Source organism: Lepidothrix coronata, unplaced genomic scaffold, assembly GCF_001604755.1.
Source record: "Lepidothrix coronata isolate B3197 unplaced genomic scaffold, Lepidothrix_coronata-1.0 Scaffold129, whole genome shotgun sequence".
Lineage (NCBI taxonomy): Eukaryota > Metazoa > Chordata > Aves > Passeriformes > Pipridae > Lepidothrix > Lepidothrix coronata.
Window position 1 is genome coordinate 553,685 of NW_016690309.1, and position 18,881 is coordinate 572,565.

Below are 18,881 nucleotides of genomic sequence, written 5' to 3' on the forward strand. Positions count from 1 at the left end.
ATTGGAGACTGGGACTCCAGTGGGGGAGGACAGGGAACCTGTTGTGTTCCGAGAATTAATCCATCCTGGAAAATCAAAAGCCAGCCACTCACAATACAGTAATCAGCATGTTCTCTGCTGTGAAAGCCCTACGTTTCCCTTTTTGAAAACACAACTATTACTTCATTAGGCACTGAAAACCACAAAACCCTCAGATTTATTTGTGTTTGTTATTATTTGGCTTATATTTACAGGCTTGTGCATATTCCATCGGTGAGTATACAACTGTCAAGTTAAAAAAAACACCCTGTCTATTCCCATCTGCTTAAAAGGAAAGAGGGACTCCCACTGCTTTTTCCACAACCAAAGTTCTCTCTGGATTTGCTTTGTGAACAGGATTTTAACTCTTTATCACCCTAAATAAAAGGAAATTCTTTGCATTTTTTCCTTACACACAAAGTTCATTTTCTGTTCAGGATAATTCTATATATTTTTTCTCACTTTGTTAAATCATTTAACATGAGTTTTGTAGGTAGTGGCACTAAAATAAAAATGTTTGAAGCTTTACAATTACTCAGTGGAAAACAGCTTCATTTCAGATGGGGTTATATTTGACGGTCCTTTGTTAGCAAAAGTTTAATTCTTTCCTTTTAAAGATGAATGATGCAGCCTTCTGAATAATGCTTTTTTATATATAAGATTAGAATTGTTTCCCCCCCCCCACTTAGGGGTGAGAAGTATGAATCTTTCATTGTGTTATGGAGATGAAGACTAAAAAACCCCTACAAACCCAGCTGTAAATCTGATGTGACACACTAATGATACTGCTAAATGAATTCTGGCCTAAACACAAGAATTAAGGCTTAAGGAAATCATTGAGAAACCACACGCTCAAGAAGAACCACAACCATATCCCTTTTCCCCTCAGCCAGGAAAAGGCACCCACCTGCATAGGACACAGCTTTATAAACCAGCACTTGGACACAACAGGGTTTAATACCCGACAAAATGTTCCTGTCAAAATATTTTTAAAAAGCAAATGAAGCACTTTGCTTATAGCCATGTTTACCCTTTGCTAACACAAAGAACGCTTTTCTCCCCATTTGTTTTCCAAGCAAAAAGTCACTAAAAGCACCAAGAGTTCGTGTCTTTGTTCCTACTGCCATCATCCCTTTCTAGACCCCGTTTACCTGAGAAAGGGCTGAAGACAGTAGTGTTGGATCCTTGCCTTTGAACCCCACAGGTGGCTAAAATCCCACTGGGTCAAATCCATAGTCCCACCAGGGCAGACACTGAGATCCTCCAGTTAACTTGAAACCACCTCAGCAGTCCAGCTCTACTCCCCAGCACTGTTATGTACTGCTGGGGACTTCCCACAGCTCAAAGTACTGTGTTTTTCCCATTTTTAAACCAAAAAACTGAACTGGAGGAGCGTATGCTGATACTCATGGCTGAAGGCTGGTTACAGGCATGTGGAGTTTAAGGACATAAACCTGCCTTTCCATTTAAGAATAGGATTAAATGCCAACAAATTAACTTTCCTGAGACCTGTGAGTTCAAGATCACTGGAGGTAATCAAATGGCAGCAACAACAGACAAGCAGCAGCAATATTAAGCTGCAATTCCTGCTTTGCTCGTGCATGGAGGGTTACATTTCTCGGCTTCCAGGGCAAAGCTATGGCACACACAGAGTTAACTGTGCCCCCCCACCCTGGCTTCACCCCCCTTCCCCCCATCTCATTCATGCCACATTCCACAGTGGCAGGGTCCAACAACAATACAGGAGGGTACCCAAAATGAAGAGGCAGGGCCTTCCATTCTTCTGCCTCTCTTGAATTAATTAACTGGAAATGAGTTTTGTCAATGTTTTGGAAAGGCAGAGGGGTGAAAAGAAACTCCTAGAATTAATCACAGTGAGAAACTACCTCTTCAGCAGTCTGCCAGAGTTCAGAAAACCCATGAGAAGTACAAAATGAAAGGAAAGTGGGCTGACTTACCCTCCAAAGGAACAAATAAAATTCAAACAAACACCCAAGTCTCCAAAACAGAGACATGCCCCAGTGCAAAGGAATGCAGCATCTGTTGCCACAACAGCTTCAGCTTTGGTTTTAATACACTTTTCATGAAGACTGAAAGGTAACAAGGTAGAAAAGAAGGTTTACTCATAATTTAAATACACAGAAGGCATGTTGTGTTTAATTCACTAAATATTTATGTACATCCAACATCCCGTCGATCCTTAGATAAATAGAGATATTTGAGTCCCATGACTGAAAACTTTGATTGTTTAGCCCTGACTCAGCACAGATCTTTTACTGGAGAGCAGCCTGCAAAGCAGCTCTTTCTCTGGAGAGTTTTTTAACAACAGTTATCCCCAGGTTCAGCAAAGGAAATTGTAACAACTCAATACTGCGTCTGTGACACCCTTCTACCAAGGAAACAAGAATCCCAACCCACTGACAAGAAGGACTTTGTTCCACAGGCTGATTTACCCAAGTGTTCAGGAAACACAGAGGTGTGCTTCTGTTTATGAGGCAGAAGCATCATCTGGCAGCTTTTCTGACACTGAGTGTAACACTTCCAGCAGACTGGGACTGAAAAGGAGGAAATCTTGACTGGCTGAGCAGGGAAGACTATTTTATAAGAGAAATACTCCTTGGCTCAGGAGGGCTTTTTCCTGGCAGACCTGAGGATTAGCCTGCCCTCCTGTTTGTCCATCTCCAAGCCCATGCTGTCCAGGGCAGAGCCCTCTGCCAGCCCCTGCTCCTCCAGCCCCGCGATCAGCTCCTGGTTCCGCTCGTTCTGCTCCGTCAGATTCCGGATGGCAAAAACTGCCCACTGGTTCACAACTGGGGGGCAGAGTCAAGGACTGGTTATTTATTCAGAGATGAAACATTGTTTATTGCCATTTATTACTGCATTCCCCTCCTTCTGCCCTCCCCCAACCCCTTAAACCTCGAAACCCAGTAGAAATCAAGGGTTTGAAAAAGTAAGACATTTAAGACAGGTGTTGACACTGAACCTGCAAATACTTGCATATGAGGGAACTTAATTTATATTAATTTTTAATAGAATGATTTATGTCCATTAACTTCAGTCAAGTTTATTAGGTTTTGTGTTAGGAAAAAAACCCTAACAAAAATACAAATGAACTTCAAGAATTAAATGGAGATATTGTTTCAAACCAAAATTACAGTTAACTGAAATATTCCAATGATCTTCCTAGTGGGATTAAATTAAAAAATCAGTCACTTGTTTATGATCCAAACACTTCAACACTACACTTCCAAGCACTGGCAAACAAAATAAGCTGTAAATCATGTCCAGGAAAGACAACTATTATTTTCACTGCAAGAGCTGAAGAGATGTAGAAAAAGAGAAATTATCCAGGCTAATATCTGAAAATAGCACAAATAATGTCAAGACACTTAAAATTCTTTAACTCTAAGGTTCCTAAGCTGGGTCCTTTGTGCCTGGGAGCTTTTACACACTTTCCAGGAGACCAGACCCCAGGATCACCAGCAGGGAGCTCCTGCTGACATTGGAACGGGCACAAGCTGCAACTCATTCACCTTCTAAGGTGGTCCCTTGGGGCCAGGATTGAGGCACATGTCAGGGCTGTAGACAAAGGATTTAAATTCCCAGGATTATCAGCCAGGCATCTTCCACGTGAACTACAGTGTTCATTTTATGAAGTGTCAGAGATGTTGGTCCCAGCTCTGCAGCTGAAAGGCTGTTTGATACAATCTTTCCCAAGTTACCCTTTCTGAGTCACACAAGTGGTTTGCCTGCAGGGCACCAATTATTTACTACATGTAGCTTCACATCCAGGAGAGGAATATGCATAATTTACTCATCTCCTTGACGTCTTTTGGGTTGGAGAGTGTCTAAGCACAGAGACAAGGTGGTGTTCTTCTGGCATTTGCCAGGGGGTGAGGAGAGGGAAAAACTCCTCAGCTGGGGAAAATGGGAACCTCAGACAAAACAAGAGAAGAGAGAAACTGGCCTTACACAATCTTACACCATCTATCTTACACATCCCCAACAGAGAGAGAAGGGTTTGGATGAAGAGCAGCCTGGACACACCTGGCAGGGAACAGCCCTGCACTGGCATGGGTCAGTGAAACAGTCCCCTGCCTTTTAGTAGCAGTTTATATTTTTTTTCCACATTCGAGAAGTCCAGAATTGAAAATCAAAAATGGCAAAGCACTAACAACTACAAGGCTTTTTTTTTTTTCCTCTGACAGAGCTCTTTACACTTTGCCAGGAAACATGCTGCACACCTTCGTGGTTCAAAAAACTCCAGTGTGAGGTAATGACAGAGGAGAGAAATTAACACCCAAAAAAATTATGCATCACATCAAAGCCTTAACAGGTGAACATGACGGAGAATATTCATGTATTCTCTTCTGTCAGTGCATCACTACTACAGTTAAGTAAAAAGACAAGTGCCAAGCTACACTGAAGTTACATAAACTGAGCATTTCCACTGAAGATTACATTTGAGCATATAAGCCAAAAAAATGCCTAAGAAATAAAATCACATACAAGCAGACTCTCAGTCATTAGCACCAGTGGTGAGAACAGATTTCAGAGCAGCAAAGCAGGCAAGTTCATGAATGCTGACGAACCAAGGTTAAAACCTTGCAGGTCTTTCCCAGGTCTGATTTAGGACATTGCATCAGTGCCAGAAAGCAACATGAAGTTCTCCCAATGGACTGTGAGAAACATGCTACCACCCTCCCTGGCTCTGCTCCTGGGATGAGGAGCAGATCTGTCTTGTTGTGTTCCTAAAATACATCTCTGTGTAAAACACAGCACTTACAGAAAAGAAAACCTCCTACAGGAATAACAGCAATTCTCAGAGTGACAGTTCTCAGTCTCACAAAGTGCCACACAGACACAAAAGTACTTGCAGAGATGCCTGTGTGCATTAGCTTTGGGAATAATCCTGTTACCATCATCCTTATGTCCCTCAACACAAACCCACTGCTAAACCCCACAGCAAACGCTGTTTCCCCATTACCAGATCCATCCGTGCTTACATAATATCTCAGACATCCCCATTATCTTATGAACTCTATCACCATTCTGGCATTTATCATTACTGACTACTGTAGCTGAAGCTGCAGAATGGTTTCAATAACATTTTCCCTCCTTCACAAACTCCTTTCTGTGTGTAGGTTGCCCATTGTGCCCGCACCATGAATATTCATGACCCCTTGTTCCTGCTGGGGGAGGCTCGGGCAGACCTGAGTGTCAGCGAGATTAAAGCCAGATTAAAACCCTAATACTCACATTACCCTCTTGCTCCTCTCCAAAGACAGAGACACAGGGAGAAAATTAAACATATTCGAGAGTCTCTAATCCTACCAACACTTTAAGCACTTTATTGTATGCTCAGCTTTAGAAAGAGAGCTTCTAAAGTTGCCATAGTTACTACAAATAAGAGCATGAGCCTGTTTGTTGTGAAACTGCACCAAAGAGAAGGAACACAGCAAGTGCAGCAGATCTCATGGCACAGACTTGTCTGCATTTTTCCAACAGGGTGTATTGCACTCTCAAATGAATCAACATTACAGACAAGTGAAGATGATGATATTCTGTCACAGGGAAGAGAGCATACAAAAGGAAGAAAACAACTAATTTCATTTTGCAGAAGCCTCATCACCAGACTATCTGTTTAGGGACTGAAAGCAAACATTTCTGTGCATTTATAGCTACCCTTTTCCAAAACCCTTCAGTACTGTGTGCTATGGGATTCCTATGCTATTTTGACCTATACAAACAATAACAAAACTGAATGAACCTACACAAGCATGGAAGACAGGGCAACAGCTTCATTCCACAATTTAAAATTTAAAATCGTCTCCACTCCTCTGGGTTGTAACTTCAACTGTCAGAGAGGAGGGAACCCAGAGAAAAAGGAAGAGAGCTGGAGAAGATCAGCCCTAAGGGATGAAAAATGTTACTATCTGGAAGCCACGAAAATCTACCTCACTAAATCCTGTGGAAGTTTGGCCACTGACTGCAAAGGAAACTTTTCACAATTCTCCTGCTTCTTTTCCCTTGGATTGTGGTCCAAGACATTGCTGGAGTCAAGGCAGGAGCCCAGTGACTGGTCTGTAGGTTTAATGGGGTGTGAAAGTACCCCCATGTCCTGCCAGGAGTCCCCAGCCAACACCCCGTGGCCGTGCATTACTGGGGAGCAGGATGTGCAGACCAGTTCTCAGAGAGTATTCCAGTTTCTCACTCCCATAGTACCAACTCCAGCTGGGACTGAACATTCCTGACAAGCCCAGTGCAGCCATCAGGACCCCTACAAACTGTCCCACAAAGCAATCTGGATTCTAGGGATGACAGAGAGCAGACAAAGTTATTAATGAGGTTTGAGGCTGACGAGGCAAATGCACAGCAATGCACAAGGAACCTTGGAAGTATATTGCTTGAAAAAGGCAAGTTTTGAAAGTTAAGTATTACTATGAACTAATACAGGATACTGAAGAGCGATGACAAGGAGAATGACACACATACATCTGTTTTCCTAAGTCCCCTTCATAGTTATTAATACTGAGGAATCTCTAAATACAACATTCTTGGTGGAGGGTTTGATTTATTACACAGTGAAGGGACTTTTTTTGTTAAGTTAGACCATTTCCTGCACTACAGTCAGTTTTCCATAATTAAATCACTACTTAGGAACTTTCTTCCTTAAGAGTAATTAGGTCTTATGAGAAAAAGAGGATATTCTTTGTTCTATCCCATTACCTCATTTAAAATGGATTTTTATTATTTAAATATCAACTACATTTTAATCAAATATAGGAGGAGATACAAAACCTTATTAAGAAAGTCAACTCCCGTGGGTTGGAACTTGTCAAATGGGCTGTTTATGCAGCCCCCAGCTAAAGCCATTCAACTTTATAGGACCTGTTCTGGAACAGGGCTAAAACCCAGAGATAACAAAAATACAATTCTTGTTAATTGTATTTCTTTCTGGTCTTCAACAAATAATCCAATTTTGATTCAAACTTCTGCAGACTGGAATGAAATACTGAAGTGTCATGTTAGAAGAGTCACTTCTACTTGCAGACATGACTGGACCACACTGAAAAGACAAACCATCTCCCCTTCAAGCCTTTCAGTCCTTTGAAGCACTTTCATTTTACAGCACCTTGAAGGTAACTCCTCTCCCCATTAAAGAGGTCTCTGGACAACTACCACACCTGCCCAGCCCAGCTGGGAGCAACGTGCTGGGACTGACCACACGCAGCAGACAGGCAGTTCTGGTCCCACCATCAGCCAAAGCACTTACAAAGCCCTACAGGTTTCTTCATCTTGGGGGTTTTAGTAGTTTTAGCAAGTCCTAGGAGCTGCATAAGTTGATAGCAATTTAGTACAACTCCTCTACCTTTTAAAGTAAAGTCTACTTGTGCTTAAGACATTACCAAAAATGTAGTAACAGAAAATGTAAAGAACAAAAGGTTTTATCTTAATTGACTTACCTATTTTCAAAGGCCTAATTTATATTTTTAGAATTAATGCACTGGACTCTATTTATACCTCACATTGAATTATCAGCATCAGAAAACTTCAGGAATTCAGCCTATACAAACTTAAAATGCTCTGCCTGGAAGGTAGAATAAAAAAGTCTACAATATTCCAGTTGCCTGTATTTTCCTATATTCCAGAGCAGTTCTTACCACCTATGACTGCACTCACCACACTCTGGATGATCAAGTGAGCTTTCAAAAGCAGTACTGTATGAAGTGGGAATGTCACTGCTTCCTTGCCCGGCTCTTGCAGAGTCAGAACCCATTTAACCCAGAAGCCTCCAAGGTACAGAGGTGCCCCTGGATGCTGGGAGAGGCTTTTATTCCTGACCACACTCTTCAGGGATATGATCTGTAACACGGGGAAGGGAAAGCAGAGGTTCATTCCTATTGCAGGTACCTCTCACCTGGTGCAAGGGATGGGTGGGAGGGCTGGACCATGCCGTGCCAAACAAGGCTCCATCCCCGCCACAGCGTGGCAGCAGAGCCTCACCAGACTCCTGTGCCATGGCAGCCTGGCCTTCCCTCCTTCCCTCTCCTCACCTGCGCCTGGCCTTCCTCTCCTCACTTCAAACCACCCACCTGAAAGTCACCCAGTTTCAGTACAAAGGCAACACTCTCTGTGATTCACAGCCTACAAAAAATAGCAAACATCTGTAGCACAAAATAATTGTACTATAAAGAGTTTTTCCAGTCCCCAGGCCTTCACTAACCTCCCACACCAGTAGCTCTGCCTTCCTCGTGCAGACAAGCACCATCTTCCTGGCTACTTGTGTTTATCTCCATCTCTGAGCATCCTACCCATCATCTGCAATGATGAATCCATTTTTCAAGTGTGCCCTATGGGATACAGAGACATATCTTCTGTATAACCAGCAGACAGGAATGTTAAATCTCACCTATGACTTTCAGTGAGAGCTCACCTATTTAAGTGTCCATGGCCAACAAATATAACTTTAAGACCAGAATGGACAACTAGACCTCTTTTGCCCAACACTTCTGCACAAACACAGATGAGTAAAGCTCAGCCCCTCAGGAAATCAAGCCTGTCAATTCTGTTTCACATACAAGATATTTTCCTGCCTTTTTCTGAGAGACTTTCAGTGTTGACTGGGAGATTCCACTGTGTCCCTAAATAAACTGTCCCAGGAGGTAAATCTCTCACTCGTTACAGCCTGTGATTTATTTCTGGTTTAGATTTGTTCAGAGTTGCTTCCAAACACTGATTTTCATTATAGATTTAAAAGAAATAATTCCCACATCATAACCAAAGCACTTGATAAAGCATCTTTGGCATGAACAAAAGAAAGAAACCAAGGGAGATATTCCAAGCTCTGCACAGTTCTTGTGTCTCTTCCCTCCACCTGGATTTTTCAGCATCCCTTTTGAAGCACAGGCACCAGAGCTAGGTAAAACATTCTGCCCAAATGTGCTGTATGTCTGCTTCCAGGTGCAGGGCAGCTGCCTGCTCCCCTGGCTATGAGTAATTCAGGAAAAGTGAACCCCAGCAGCTCACAATATCCAGTTGCCCTCTCACTCCCAGCTGTGCTCCCAGGGCCATTTTCAGCACCGTTCAATCCTGAGAGCCAGAGCAAAGCACCAGGCTCGTTCTGAGCTCCAAGGCTTTAACTCCCCCCTGCCCTCAGTGAGGTGCAGCTGAACGGCCCCCCAGGGTCATTAAATGGTGTTTACTGCTCCAGCACTCGGGTACTGAGGCCTTTCTTACCTGCACCAGTATGGGGACTGTTCTCCCACTGGTATATCTGGGTTAACAGTTCACACAAGACACACTGAGCAGTATTATACACCCAGACTGTTATTAGCCCCTAATGCCTGCCAGCTAAACATTTAATCTATATTCTATGTGCTGCCTTTCGTGCTCTGTGGGACTCAAAAACCCAGTGCCAAAACACCTTAGCATACTATGAACTTAAACACAAAATCTGGGTCAAGCACTCTAGAGCTACAAAAGCCATAGGACATGTTTAGCTCTGTCAGGCTATTTTTATTATAATGTCTCTTATGCCAAAACTTACAGAACTCCCAAAAAAAATTAAGCCATAACCTCTAGTTTGTTTTCCTTTGCCCTATACTCAGACTTGTAATACTAGCTTAAAACCATGAATATGACACATTCATTTGTGCTGCTTAGACTGCCAATTTTTTTTAAAATTATGACTTACATTTTTAATAGAAACCCATAATTTATGAGCAACTATAAATCATCTGGTTTTAAAACAGAAATAATCACACTCTTGATCAATCTCAAGTTAGTGCTCCACAGTCAAAATATTCTGCTCTTACAGTCCCTTCTCTTACACTAATCCCATTTTAAGAGTTCATGACAACTAAATCTGTTTGTTATCCCTACCAGGTACCAGGGTTAGGAGGCTGTTCTGTTATAAAGAAAAACCTTCAGTTGCTGTCACCTAACTGCTAAAAGTGCCTCAGCTTATCTTCTCTTTCCAGGTACGGAAAAAAAATGCAAAAATTCCATGAAGTTGAAACTCGTGTCTCAAATTACTATTAAAACCTGCCACAAACATTGAGATATGAAGCACAGGGGGATGGGGGATGGTATCTGCGTCCACAAACTGATTACATATCGCTGGTGTGGTCCTTTTAAATGTCCTGGGACATGGAAAGAAAAAGGCTCCACCTTCACACAGGAATATATTCATGTGCATTTACATGCATAGAGAAATAACCAGCTTTTCTAAAATGCTTTAACATGGAGATTATAGAAGTCAAATAACTCTTTCAAGAATTTGGCACCACATTTAAAAACCCAACCTGGCTCATATCTGGCATGTGGCAAAGCTAATTATAACTTACCACTCTAAGGCAGATGACAAGTTGAGCTGACACAATCTGGATTGAAGCTCTTTTTCTGTTTATAATCTCTAGGGATTTATCCATTTATACAGATTCCACAAGGATCTGTATGCCAGCTTATCTTTCAGCAAAATACGTGAGTATTTTATTGATTCAGGGTCTCTGAATAACTCCCCCCCCTGCTGCTTATGGTCACTTCAAATGTCACTTTATGACAAATAACCAGAACAACGAAGGTAAATGAAACTCCAGTTCCATCCTCACAGACACCAACTGATGCCCAGTGTGCACCCAAAACCAACAATGGTTAAAATAAATGGGTGTTTCAAAAGATGCATCTACATAATAACCAAGTATGCATTCAGCAAAACAGCCATTAGCCACAATTCCATCTAGGATTTCAGGAAAGGGCTGCACCTCCTTCAGGAAATCTCCACGCACCAGGAGAAAGGAACAAACCCACAAGGTCAGTGGAAGGGACTGCAAATACACCCAGAGTGATAGGAAAGGTGAGGTGGGGGAAACCATTTGGGAACCAAAAGGACAGTTTAACCAAAGACCTGAGGCAGTGAGGGCAGATCATTCCGGGCTCAGGAAGGAGCGGCACAGGACAAGGCACTCACCACCTGAAGGTAAAACTGTTCTAATAACAGTGACCAAAAACGGGGCAACAGGAAAATGCCACAATAAAGCTACTATGCAAAGCACTGGCCAGATGACATCCCAGTGTTCTTTGGAGGTATGCACAAGAAAAAATGTCAAGACAGACTGAAATATGATAAGGTGGTTGTAGAAGGCATTCCATTCTCAACAATATTTCTGAACCACTCCTAGCTTTACTTAAAAAAAAAAACAAAACCCAAAACCTTTGGCTCTCAAATTTCTAGTGCTCTGTCTCAGCCCAGAGGGGAATTTGTCAAAAGAAAGTCTACAGAAAAATCAAGCAAGCTGTTTGAGCTATAAAAGCAGTGAAATATTATATATTTTCTTCATTTCTTTCTTTTTTTTTTTTTTTGGGTGCTCCTGGTAACTAAAGATCTGCTTTCTTTCAAGAATTGAAGCCTGTCATGGATTTAAGTCCACCAAGAGGATTAGGGCAGAGGACAAATATGACAATATTTGGTTTAGAAATAGAGTTATTAACTTTAATTCCTCACTTTTACATGCATGAGTTGGTGCCTACAGAGATTACCCCTCTCAGGGGATTAGAAATATTAGAATGTAACATTTGAAAGAGCCTTCTTGCATTCTGTACAGCTCTGTTACACTTCCTCCAGCTCTCAGAGGGACCCTGAACATCTCACACTTCTTAACGAGGGCTGTTGTCACTCAGCATTCCTGGGTCACAGTTCATTCCTGGGCAGGAACGAGATACTAAAGAACAGATTCATATTCACATCTCTGCAAATCTGCCTCAGGATTTTATAAATTCTCAAGGAAATTAATAATACCACCAACACCCTCCCCCCAAAAAAACCTCTGAATTTCAGTATTTTTTACAGTATTTTCAGTATTTTAATCATCCTGCAGCTGCTCTAAAAAATGAATTTTAGAAATTATAGAACCTGCAACCTGAAATATACCGTTAGGAATTGTAAATGTCCAAACACAAAGTGTAATCTGTGGTCATTTCTGGAAGACAAAAAAGGGCAAACGCTTTAATTTCTTGGAGTATCTTTTTCTATACTGCACACTGCATTCCTTTTGTGGTCTCAAGTCTTTCTCATATGAACAGAATGTTGCATTTGATAGGAAAAAAGTTGTTCTTGGGGAACAGTTGGGATTACTGATAGAGTTAGTAGACGTGCAACCTCTCATGAGAAATCCCTACATTTTTGTTTTCATTCTAGGATGAAGCTTCTGGCAATAAACACTTCAGAAGTGCAGTCTGAGTCAGAATTTAGATCTACTAAATATCATGCTTAATGCAACAAGTTTTTTGATTGGTTCTTTACCTTTCACCAAGTTTTGCCCTGAAGAGTTTGCAGCATCAAGGAAAGATAAACAGTGGCCTAAGACATGGAAGTTGTGTTATCCCATCTCTTCAGATGTGCAGCAAATGTCAAGTGTGATTTAAAGCAAGATTAGGTTACACAAATGCCTCCCGTGCCCTTTCCAACAGGGAGCATGTGCCCAGATCCTCCCCCTTTGGAGCTTTGTAATAATCCCACTGAGGACATTTCAGATAATATACTGAAAAATCCTACCTGGAGTGGAATCCAGACCCCTTTGGTCCATTATCACTGCTGTAAGAACAAAACTGGATAACTTGCAATGCTTCTTTCAAGGGTGTCAAAATCACCCTGTCACACAGTGACAGCAGCAGACAGGTGACCCTCCCTACTACAGCCAAGTGCAGTGCTTGGGAATAGCTGTGGTTGTCCCCTTTCACCAGCAGAAATAACACAAAGTTTGAAGCCTCTTGGGAATCACTGAAGAAACTGGCCCATCACTGCAGCCTAAAAAACTCCACCCTGATACAACACTGGGGGATTCCCTTCTGAGCCACACAGGCCCCTGGGATCCACTGTCTCTAATAAAACACAGCTCCAAAGAATTCCCAGCAACCTGCAGGAACAGGACAGGATCTGATCTGCTCAGTCAGGTGAAAGAAATAAGCCCCTCTCAGACTGTTCCTGCTCAATGAATAACCACCCCTGTACCTGTTCCAGCTTCTCCTCTCACCACCTCTTCTCTGGCCCTCACAGTAACACTCACAGGCAGCTCAGCTTTGTGCTTGTGCCCAGAGCAGGGATCCTCCACTCTCTCTAAAGGTGAATTCTCAGCACACAGCAGTTCAGAGAGTCTGAACTGGAGCACGGCAATAAGTGACTTCTTCTTGCTCTCCTAGTTCCATCTGCAGTAGAATCATAGAATAGAATCACAAACTGGTTTGGGCTGGAAGGGACCTTAAAGATCATCTGCTTCCAACCCCCTGCCATGGGCAGGGACACCTTCCACTATCCCAGGTTGCTCCAAGCCCCATCCAACCTGGCCTTGGGCACTTCCAGGGCTGAGGCAGCCACAGCTTCTCTGGGCAACCTGTGCCAGTGAGAACAGGCAGAGTTGGCTTCCACTCAGCTGATATTTTACTTCACCTTTGGCACTGTGAGCAGACAGATTTATGCTCTTAACCTGTGCTGACAGGTCCCATCCCTCCACTGCTGACCAACTGAAAACTTGCTGTCTGCCGTGGTTGTTAAAGTCACAGGGACACACTCAGTACTGGCTGACAGAAAGTAAGATGCTGGTAGTGCTCTGTGTCATCCAAGGATAAGGGTAACAGCAGCAACCAGAAATAATGCAAAATTGAAGCCCTCTACCAAAGAATATACTTCACTTTGGCCCAGGCAGACTTTAAACTTACTTATTTCAAACTCACTTGTGCAGCAAAGCAAGTGGCAAAGTGACAAGGAGAAGGGGAATTCCACAGAATCACAGAACAGCCTGGGTTGGAAGGGACCCCAAAGATCCTCCAGGTGGGCAAAACTTGACTGGGCATGAGGAATTCATTGCTGCTCTCATCAGTACCCTGGGTCCTTTACAGATCCATATCCACTCAATAACATGATTTCATGTATGCTTGTGAAAATACAGAACCAAATAGGTCACATCCAGCTACTTAATGCACTGGCAGTGCCTGAAGGGAGCTTTCCAAAGAAAGGCAACCACTACTGATGTGACATTATGCTGTATTTTTTGGCAACACTCATGGGATAGCCACATGTACGTGAAAATGCTCAACTCCCTGATGGTTCACTCTAAAAACTCAACTCACACTCCTATTTTTGCTCTCCACTGGCCTCCATTCAGCGGCAAGGCTTTTTTACAGCATGTGGCCTGGTTTAGGTTGCACTCTGTAACTTAGAAATAAAATGTCTGTCAGCTCCCCCAGAAGTCCTTGCTGGCATCTCCCAAAAACAAACTGCCATTGTTGTAGACCAGAGCAACTTGATTTCCTCCAGCTTCAGCCAGTTTCATGAACCACAATTATACTTGCTGCTGCCATCAAGTCAGAAGTATTTTCAATCTACCTCTCAGATGACTTTCAGACTGAATATAATAGAAGCAGCTTTGGGAAGGAGTATCTAAAAATTATCTTACATTTTCTACATTTTCATACATCCTTTAAACTAAGGGATCTGTGTATGGATGTTCACAGCAACCACAGGTTTTCCTTTCACAAATGCTGAAAATTCTTACTCCTAAAACATAGTTAGCTAGGTGTTTACTTGTGTATATAACATATATGTGTGTATACACACACAGAGACATATATATAAACATATATCCTCACAGCAGGATATATTTTCTTCAAATAACCTGAAAAGCAGGATTTGGAGTAAATTTTTTATTGGTATTACCCAGATAGGCATCTCCAACCCACTCTGCTACCCTGTGGCACGTTTAATTTCTTTGTTCTTAAACACAGGTTACAAAGGTAAAGCAAAAGGTTTCCAACTTTTCAGAAGCAGAACAAGAAACTGAATTTTCAGAACTAAAATAAATAGCTCATGAAAGGACCTCTCCTTAATCTAAAGGCAAACTATTCCACTTGCATTTTGAAACGGCCTGACTGCTATTAAATAGAGGGACAGTTATGATTTGGGTGCAGCCAGTCCCAGACAGAAGATTTAAAGGGTATAGAAAAAGTGATATTCAACCTCCTCTGAAGTTTAACTCCTCAGGCTCTGAGGTCTTCAATGAACTCTAGTCTCACTCTGCTTACCTTTTCCCCTGTGCTAAAAGCCCAGCAGCTCACAGTTGAAAATCTGGCATCTTTCAGCACTTCTCCATTGAATTTACTTGGAAACATGCAAAGTTGTAGTAGCTGCAAATTTAAAATACCAATTTGAATAATTACAGAGGTACAGCAAATTTGTTCTTAACTGTCCATAATCATGCTGGTGTCTGCTATCAATGAGGGTGGTGCTTTGTTGGCCTGTACTCATCAAATATCCTGAAGGAAAAAATACTCCTTGTTAGTATAAATGTAAAGGTTACAAGCCTGAGATGTAATTAGACAAGGTAACAGTTCTACCACACTGAGCACTGAAAGATGAATTTAAACAATTAATTAGAGCAATGCAAACATGTCAGTTGAACTTTGTAAGCTACAAACTCCCTGGTAGTTCTGTGAATGCTACAGAACTGTTCAGGATCTCACAGCACGCAATTTTAAGGTAATGACAGGTTTACAAAGGAATTTATTTTAGGATGAGAGCAGACCCATTTCCTCTTGCAGCATTCTTCCATATGCTACAAACAATAAGACTCATCAAAGAATTTTTCCTCTCAAAACTAATAAAGAGCTCTTTAACATCTAAAATGGCAGTCCAGCTTCTCCTGATGAATTGCATACTTTAGGGAAATTATTTTTTTCATCTAGGAAGAAAATCCTATCGCTTTTACCATTAAAGTTACATTTTTTTCTTCAGAAAATTTTGTACATGTAATTTGGAGGCAGGGAGGGGGCAGAGGAGGGACCAGGCTCTGCTCGGGGGGGCCCAGCAATGGCACAGGAGGAACGGGCAGGAACTGATGCCCAGGAAGTTCCACCTGGGCATGAGGAACAATTTCTTTGCTGGGCAGTGACCCAGCCCTGAACAGAGACCAGAGAGGGTGTGGAGTCTCCTCACTGGGGATATTCCAGGACCCTCTGGACACAATCCTGTGCCATGTGCTCTGGGATGGCCCTGCTGGAGCAGGGAGGTGGGACCAGATGAGCCACTGTGGTCCCTTCCAGCCTGACCCATCCCGTGATTCTGGGATTTGTGCCAGGCAGGACTGGGGTGCACAAAGAGAGCAAGGAAACAGTTGAATCTCTTCAGAGATGATGCAGTTGTTCTGCAGTGGAGTCAGGCCCCACGTGCTGCTGAGGACCTGGTTTGTGGTGTCCACAGGTAGCAGAATATGCTGCAAAGCAGATGAAAGTAGAAACAGCTAAACTGGAAACTCCTCCTCTGCTTCCCTGTGTAAGTTCTGCTGGGAAGGCAGCAGATGAGGAATGTTAGAGGCAGGGGAGCACTAATTTCATGTAGCACAAGAGCACCTGGAACAGCACGAGGTCAGAGCGAGGCCCAGAGCAGCAGCCAGGAGCTGCACTGCCAATGCTGACCCAGCAAACCTGGTCACAGCAAACCTGGTCACAGCAAACCTGGTCACAGCAAACCTGGTCACAGCAAACCTGGTCACAGCAAACCTGGTCACAGCAGGCCAGGCCCCTCTGCCCACTCGCCTGTATCCCCCTGCACTCTGTGCCATGAATCAGTGGTGAAAGCTCACATAGTTATGATGTCTTTAAAAACCAAGTAAACAAAATTTTATCCTCTGGTAAGAAGTTTATGGTGCAGCCATAAAACGTCAGCCTGTATCAAAAGGTGCAAGAAGTCCCACATTGCTGAAAATGCAGTAAAGACTCCCAGGGTATTTTATTTTCATTTCATTCAAGATCGTAAATCAGAACTCTAGCCTTTGAAGGCCTCCAACTTTATCCTCTTTTACTAACAGCTAAAATGAAGGATTAATCCTAGAAAGACATTCTAGAGGTGGTTGCACAGCTGTGCTTTCCAGCAAAGAAGTCACTCGGGACCAAAGCTCCCTACCAGGTTTTCTCAGGGCTGCTCTTCTGCTCAGGGAAAGGGAACTTTCCCTGCCCTTCCCACCTCCTCCAGCAGTGCCCCTTCCCTGAATGGCCCCACGGAAGTACAACTCTGCTCCTCAGTGCCCTGTCCAGAGCCACACTGCCAGGTCTCCAGGTGCAGGAACAGTGAGGAATGTAAAACTTGTGCACATAAAGCAATAAAGTGAGTAACTCAGAGGATACTTAACACTCCTTGCTCCTCCACTCAGCTTGTGCTGTCATCTACATTATTTCAAGACATATTTATATGTAGATGATGTTCCACAGCACACAACTGAGAGAATATGTACCATTTTCACAACTTAATTTTTGTGTGGGTTTTTTTGATACTTGTTAGAAAGTGACCTTTTTCTTATCAATTAATTTTGAAAGCTCGTTTCATGTGTTCAGTATAAGAAAGGTGACATGACTCTACACAGGAAATGCATTTGCTTTCCAGACACACTTACCAGAAACTCACACAGAGCTAATGATCAGATGGCAGAAAATCCCTGACTGAACACACTTGGCAGGATGACTGTGTGGTGCTTGAAGAGATGGCAAACTCTGCTTAACAACTGCTTCTCTTCAATATAAAGTTATTTCTCTCTAACAGTAATCTGTCTTGGAAAGTCTCTGCTCTTAAACCCCAGGAAAAAGATAATATGAAGCACAACACCATTTATATTAAAATCTCCCCAACATTTCAGTAATTAGCACCACTGATTTTCTCAATTACACACATTCTTACAACAGTTTGTTAGCCTTGACTCTGTGCTTAGAATAACCTCCCCAACCCCATTTATTAAGTGCAGAGAATTGATGGGGTACTGTTTCAGTCTCCTGAACAGATGCCTCAATGGAAGCAAAGGCTCCAAGATCTGACACAACAGCCAGAGTCTGGATTCAGATTCCTGTCACAGCTGGCTCTCTGAGCTGACATTTGCAAACCAGCAATATTTATTATTTTAGGAAACAGAATATAACCACAATTCAACTTACTTAGAATCCAGCTCATGAAAGCCTATTTGTGCCTTTGCTCACTTCTGAACCATTTAAACACAACCTAGAAAGTCCTGAGGCCAGTCACACTTGGGCACCCAGTGAAAGCAGTGCTGGCACCCATCTGTGAAACCCCACACCTCTTCTCGTGAGTCACACTCAAAACCACAACTCTTTTGTAAAGGATACACGGATTGTTGTCATCAATGCTGCAGTTGTCCAGAATCAAGGGGATGCCATCCAACTCATACACCTAAATAAAAACAGAAGTTTAATTTAACGGATGTCACAACAATACAAATGATGTTTCATGCAAGAAATATGTAAAAAGGTAACAGAGATGTTTGTTTAATCAAAAATATTAAACAAACTACCAGGCATTACAGAGTAAATCTGGTGTCAGCAGCGAGTATCAAAACAGTAACACAAGCAGACACTGATTTCACATTCTGCCTTCATTTAGCCTGTGTTTGAGGTTTAGAGGTGTTTTCTGTGGGGCTTCTCACATGGAGGCAGACAAGCCATGCTCAGTGACAGCTCGTGCTTGCTTCCAGAAGGAAGAACCAGGAAAAACAAGGGCAAAAAAAAGTTGAAAAATACATCTCCCCACATACACAAGTTCACAGGGAGCCACATCTCCTGTACCTTCAGAAACAATGTGTTACCTCTACGTGCACAAGCACAGATTCTTTATATCAAGTAAGAGCCACTGACATTTCTCCTCTGAGAAGGTGTTTTTCATGTTATTAGCAAACCAGCAAACACAAGAACTGGCACTTTTTGTTTCCTGACCATACCCCACACAGGGGAATTCACAAATTGCACTGATCCGTGTGTGTGTGTGAGATAACAATGTATAACCCTAATACACACACAGGCACTACCCAGAA

The 18,881-nt window shown here is 42.6% G+C and overlaps 1 protein-coding gene across 2 annotated transcripts in view; it reads right to left on the bottom strand.

Moving 5' to 3' along the window:
* Window positions 1–2,147: 2,147 nt before the first annotated feature.
* Window positions 2,148–18,881, bottom strand: part of ATXN10 (ataxin 10) — a 67,985-nt gene continuing 51,251 nt past the window's right edge. For both annotated transcript variants that reach the window (XM_017826691.1, XM_017826690.1), the window contains 2 exons: window positions 18,181–18,244; window positions 2,148–2,828 (listed from right to left, as the gene is read on the bottom strand). In XM_017826691.1, the coding sequence (XP_017682180.1) occupies window positions 2,641–2,828; window positions 18,181–18,244 (252 nt within the window). In that variant the 3' untranslated portion in view covers window positions 2,148–2,640. The remainder of the gene's footprint in view (window positions 2,829–18,180; window positions 18,245–18,881) is intronic.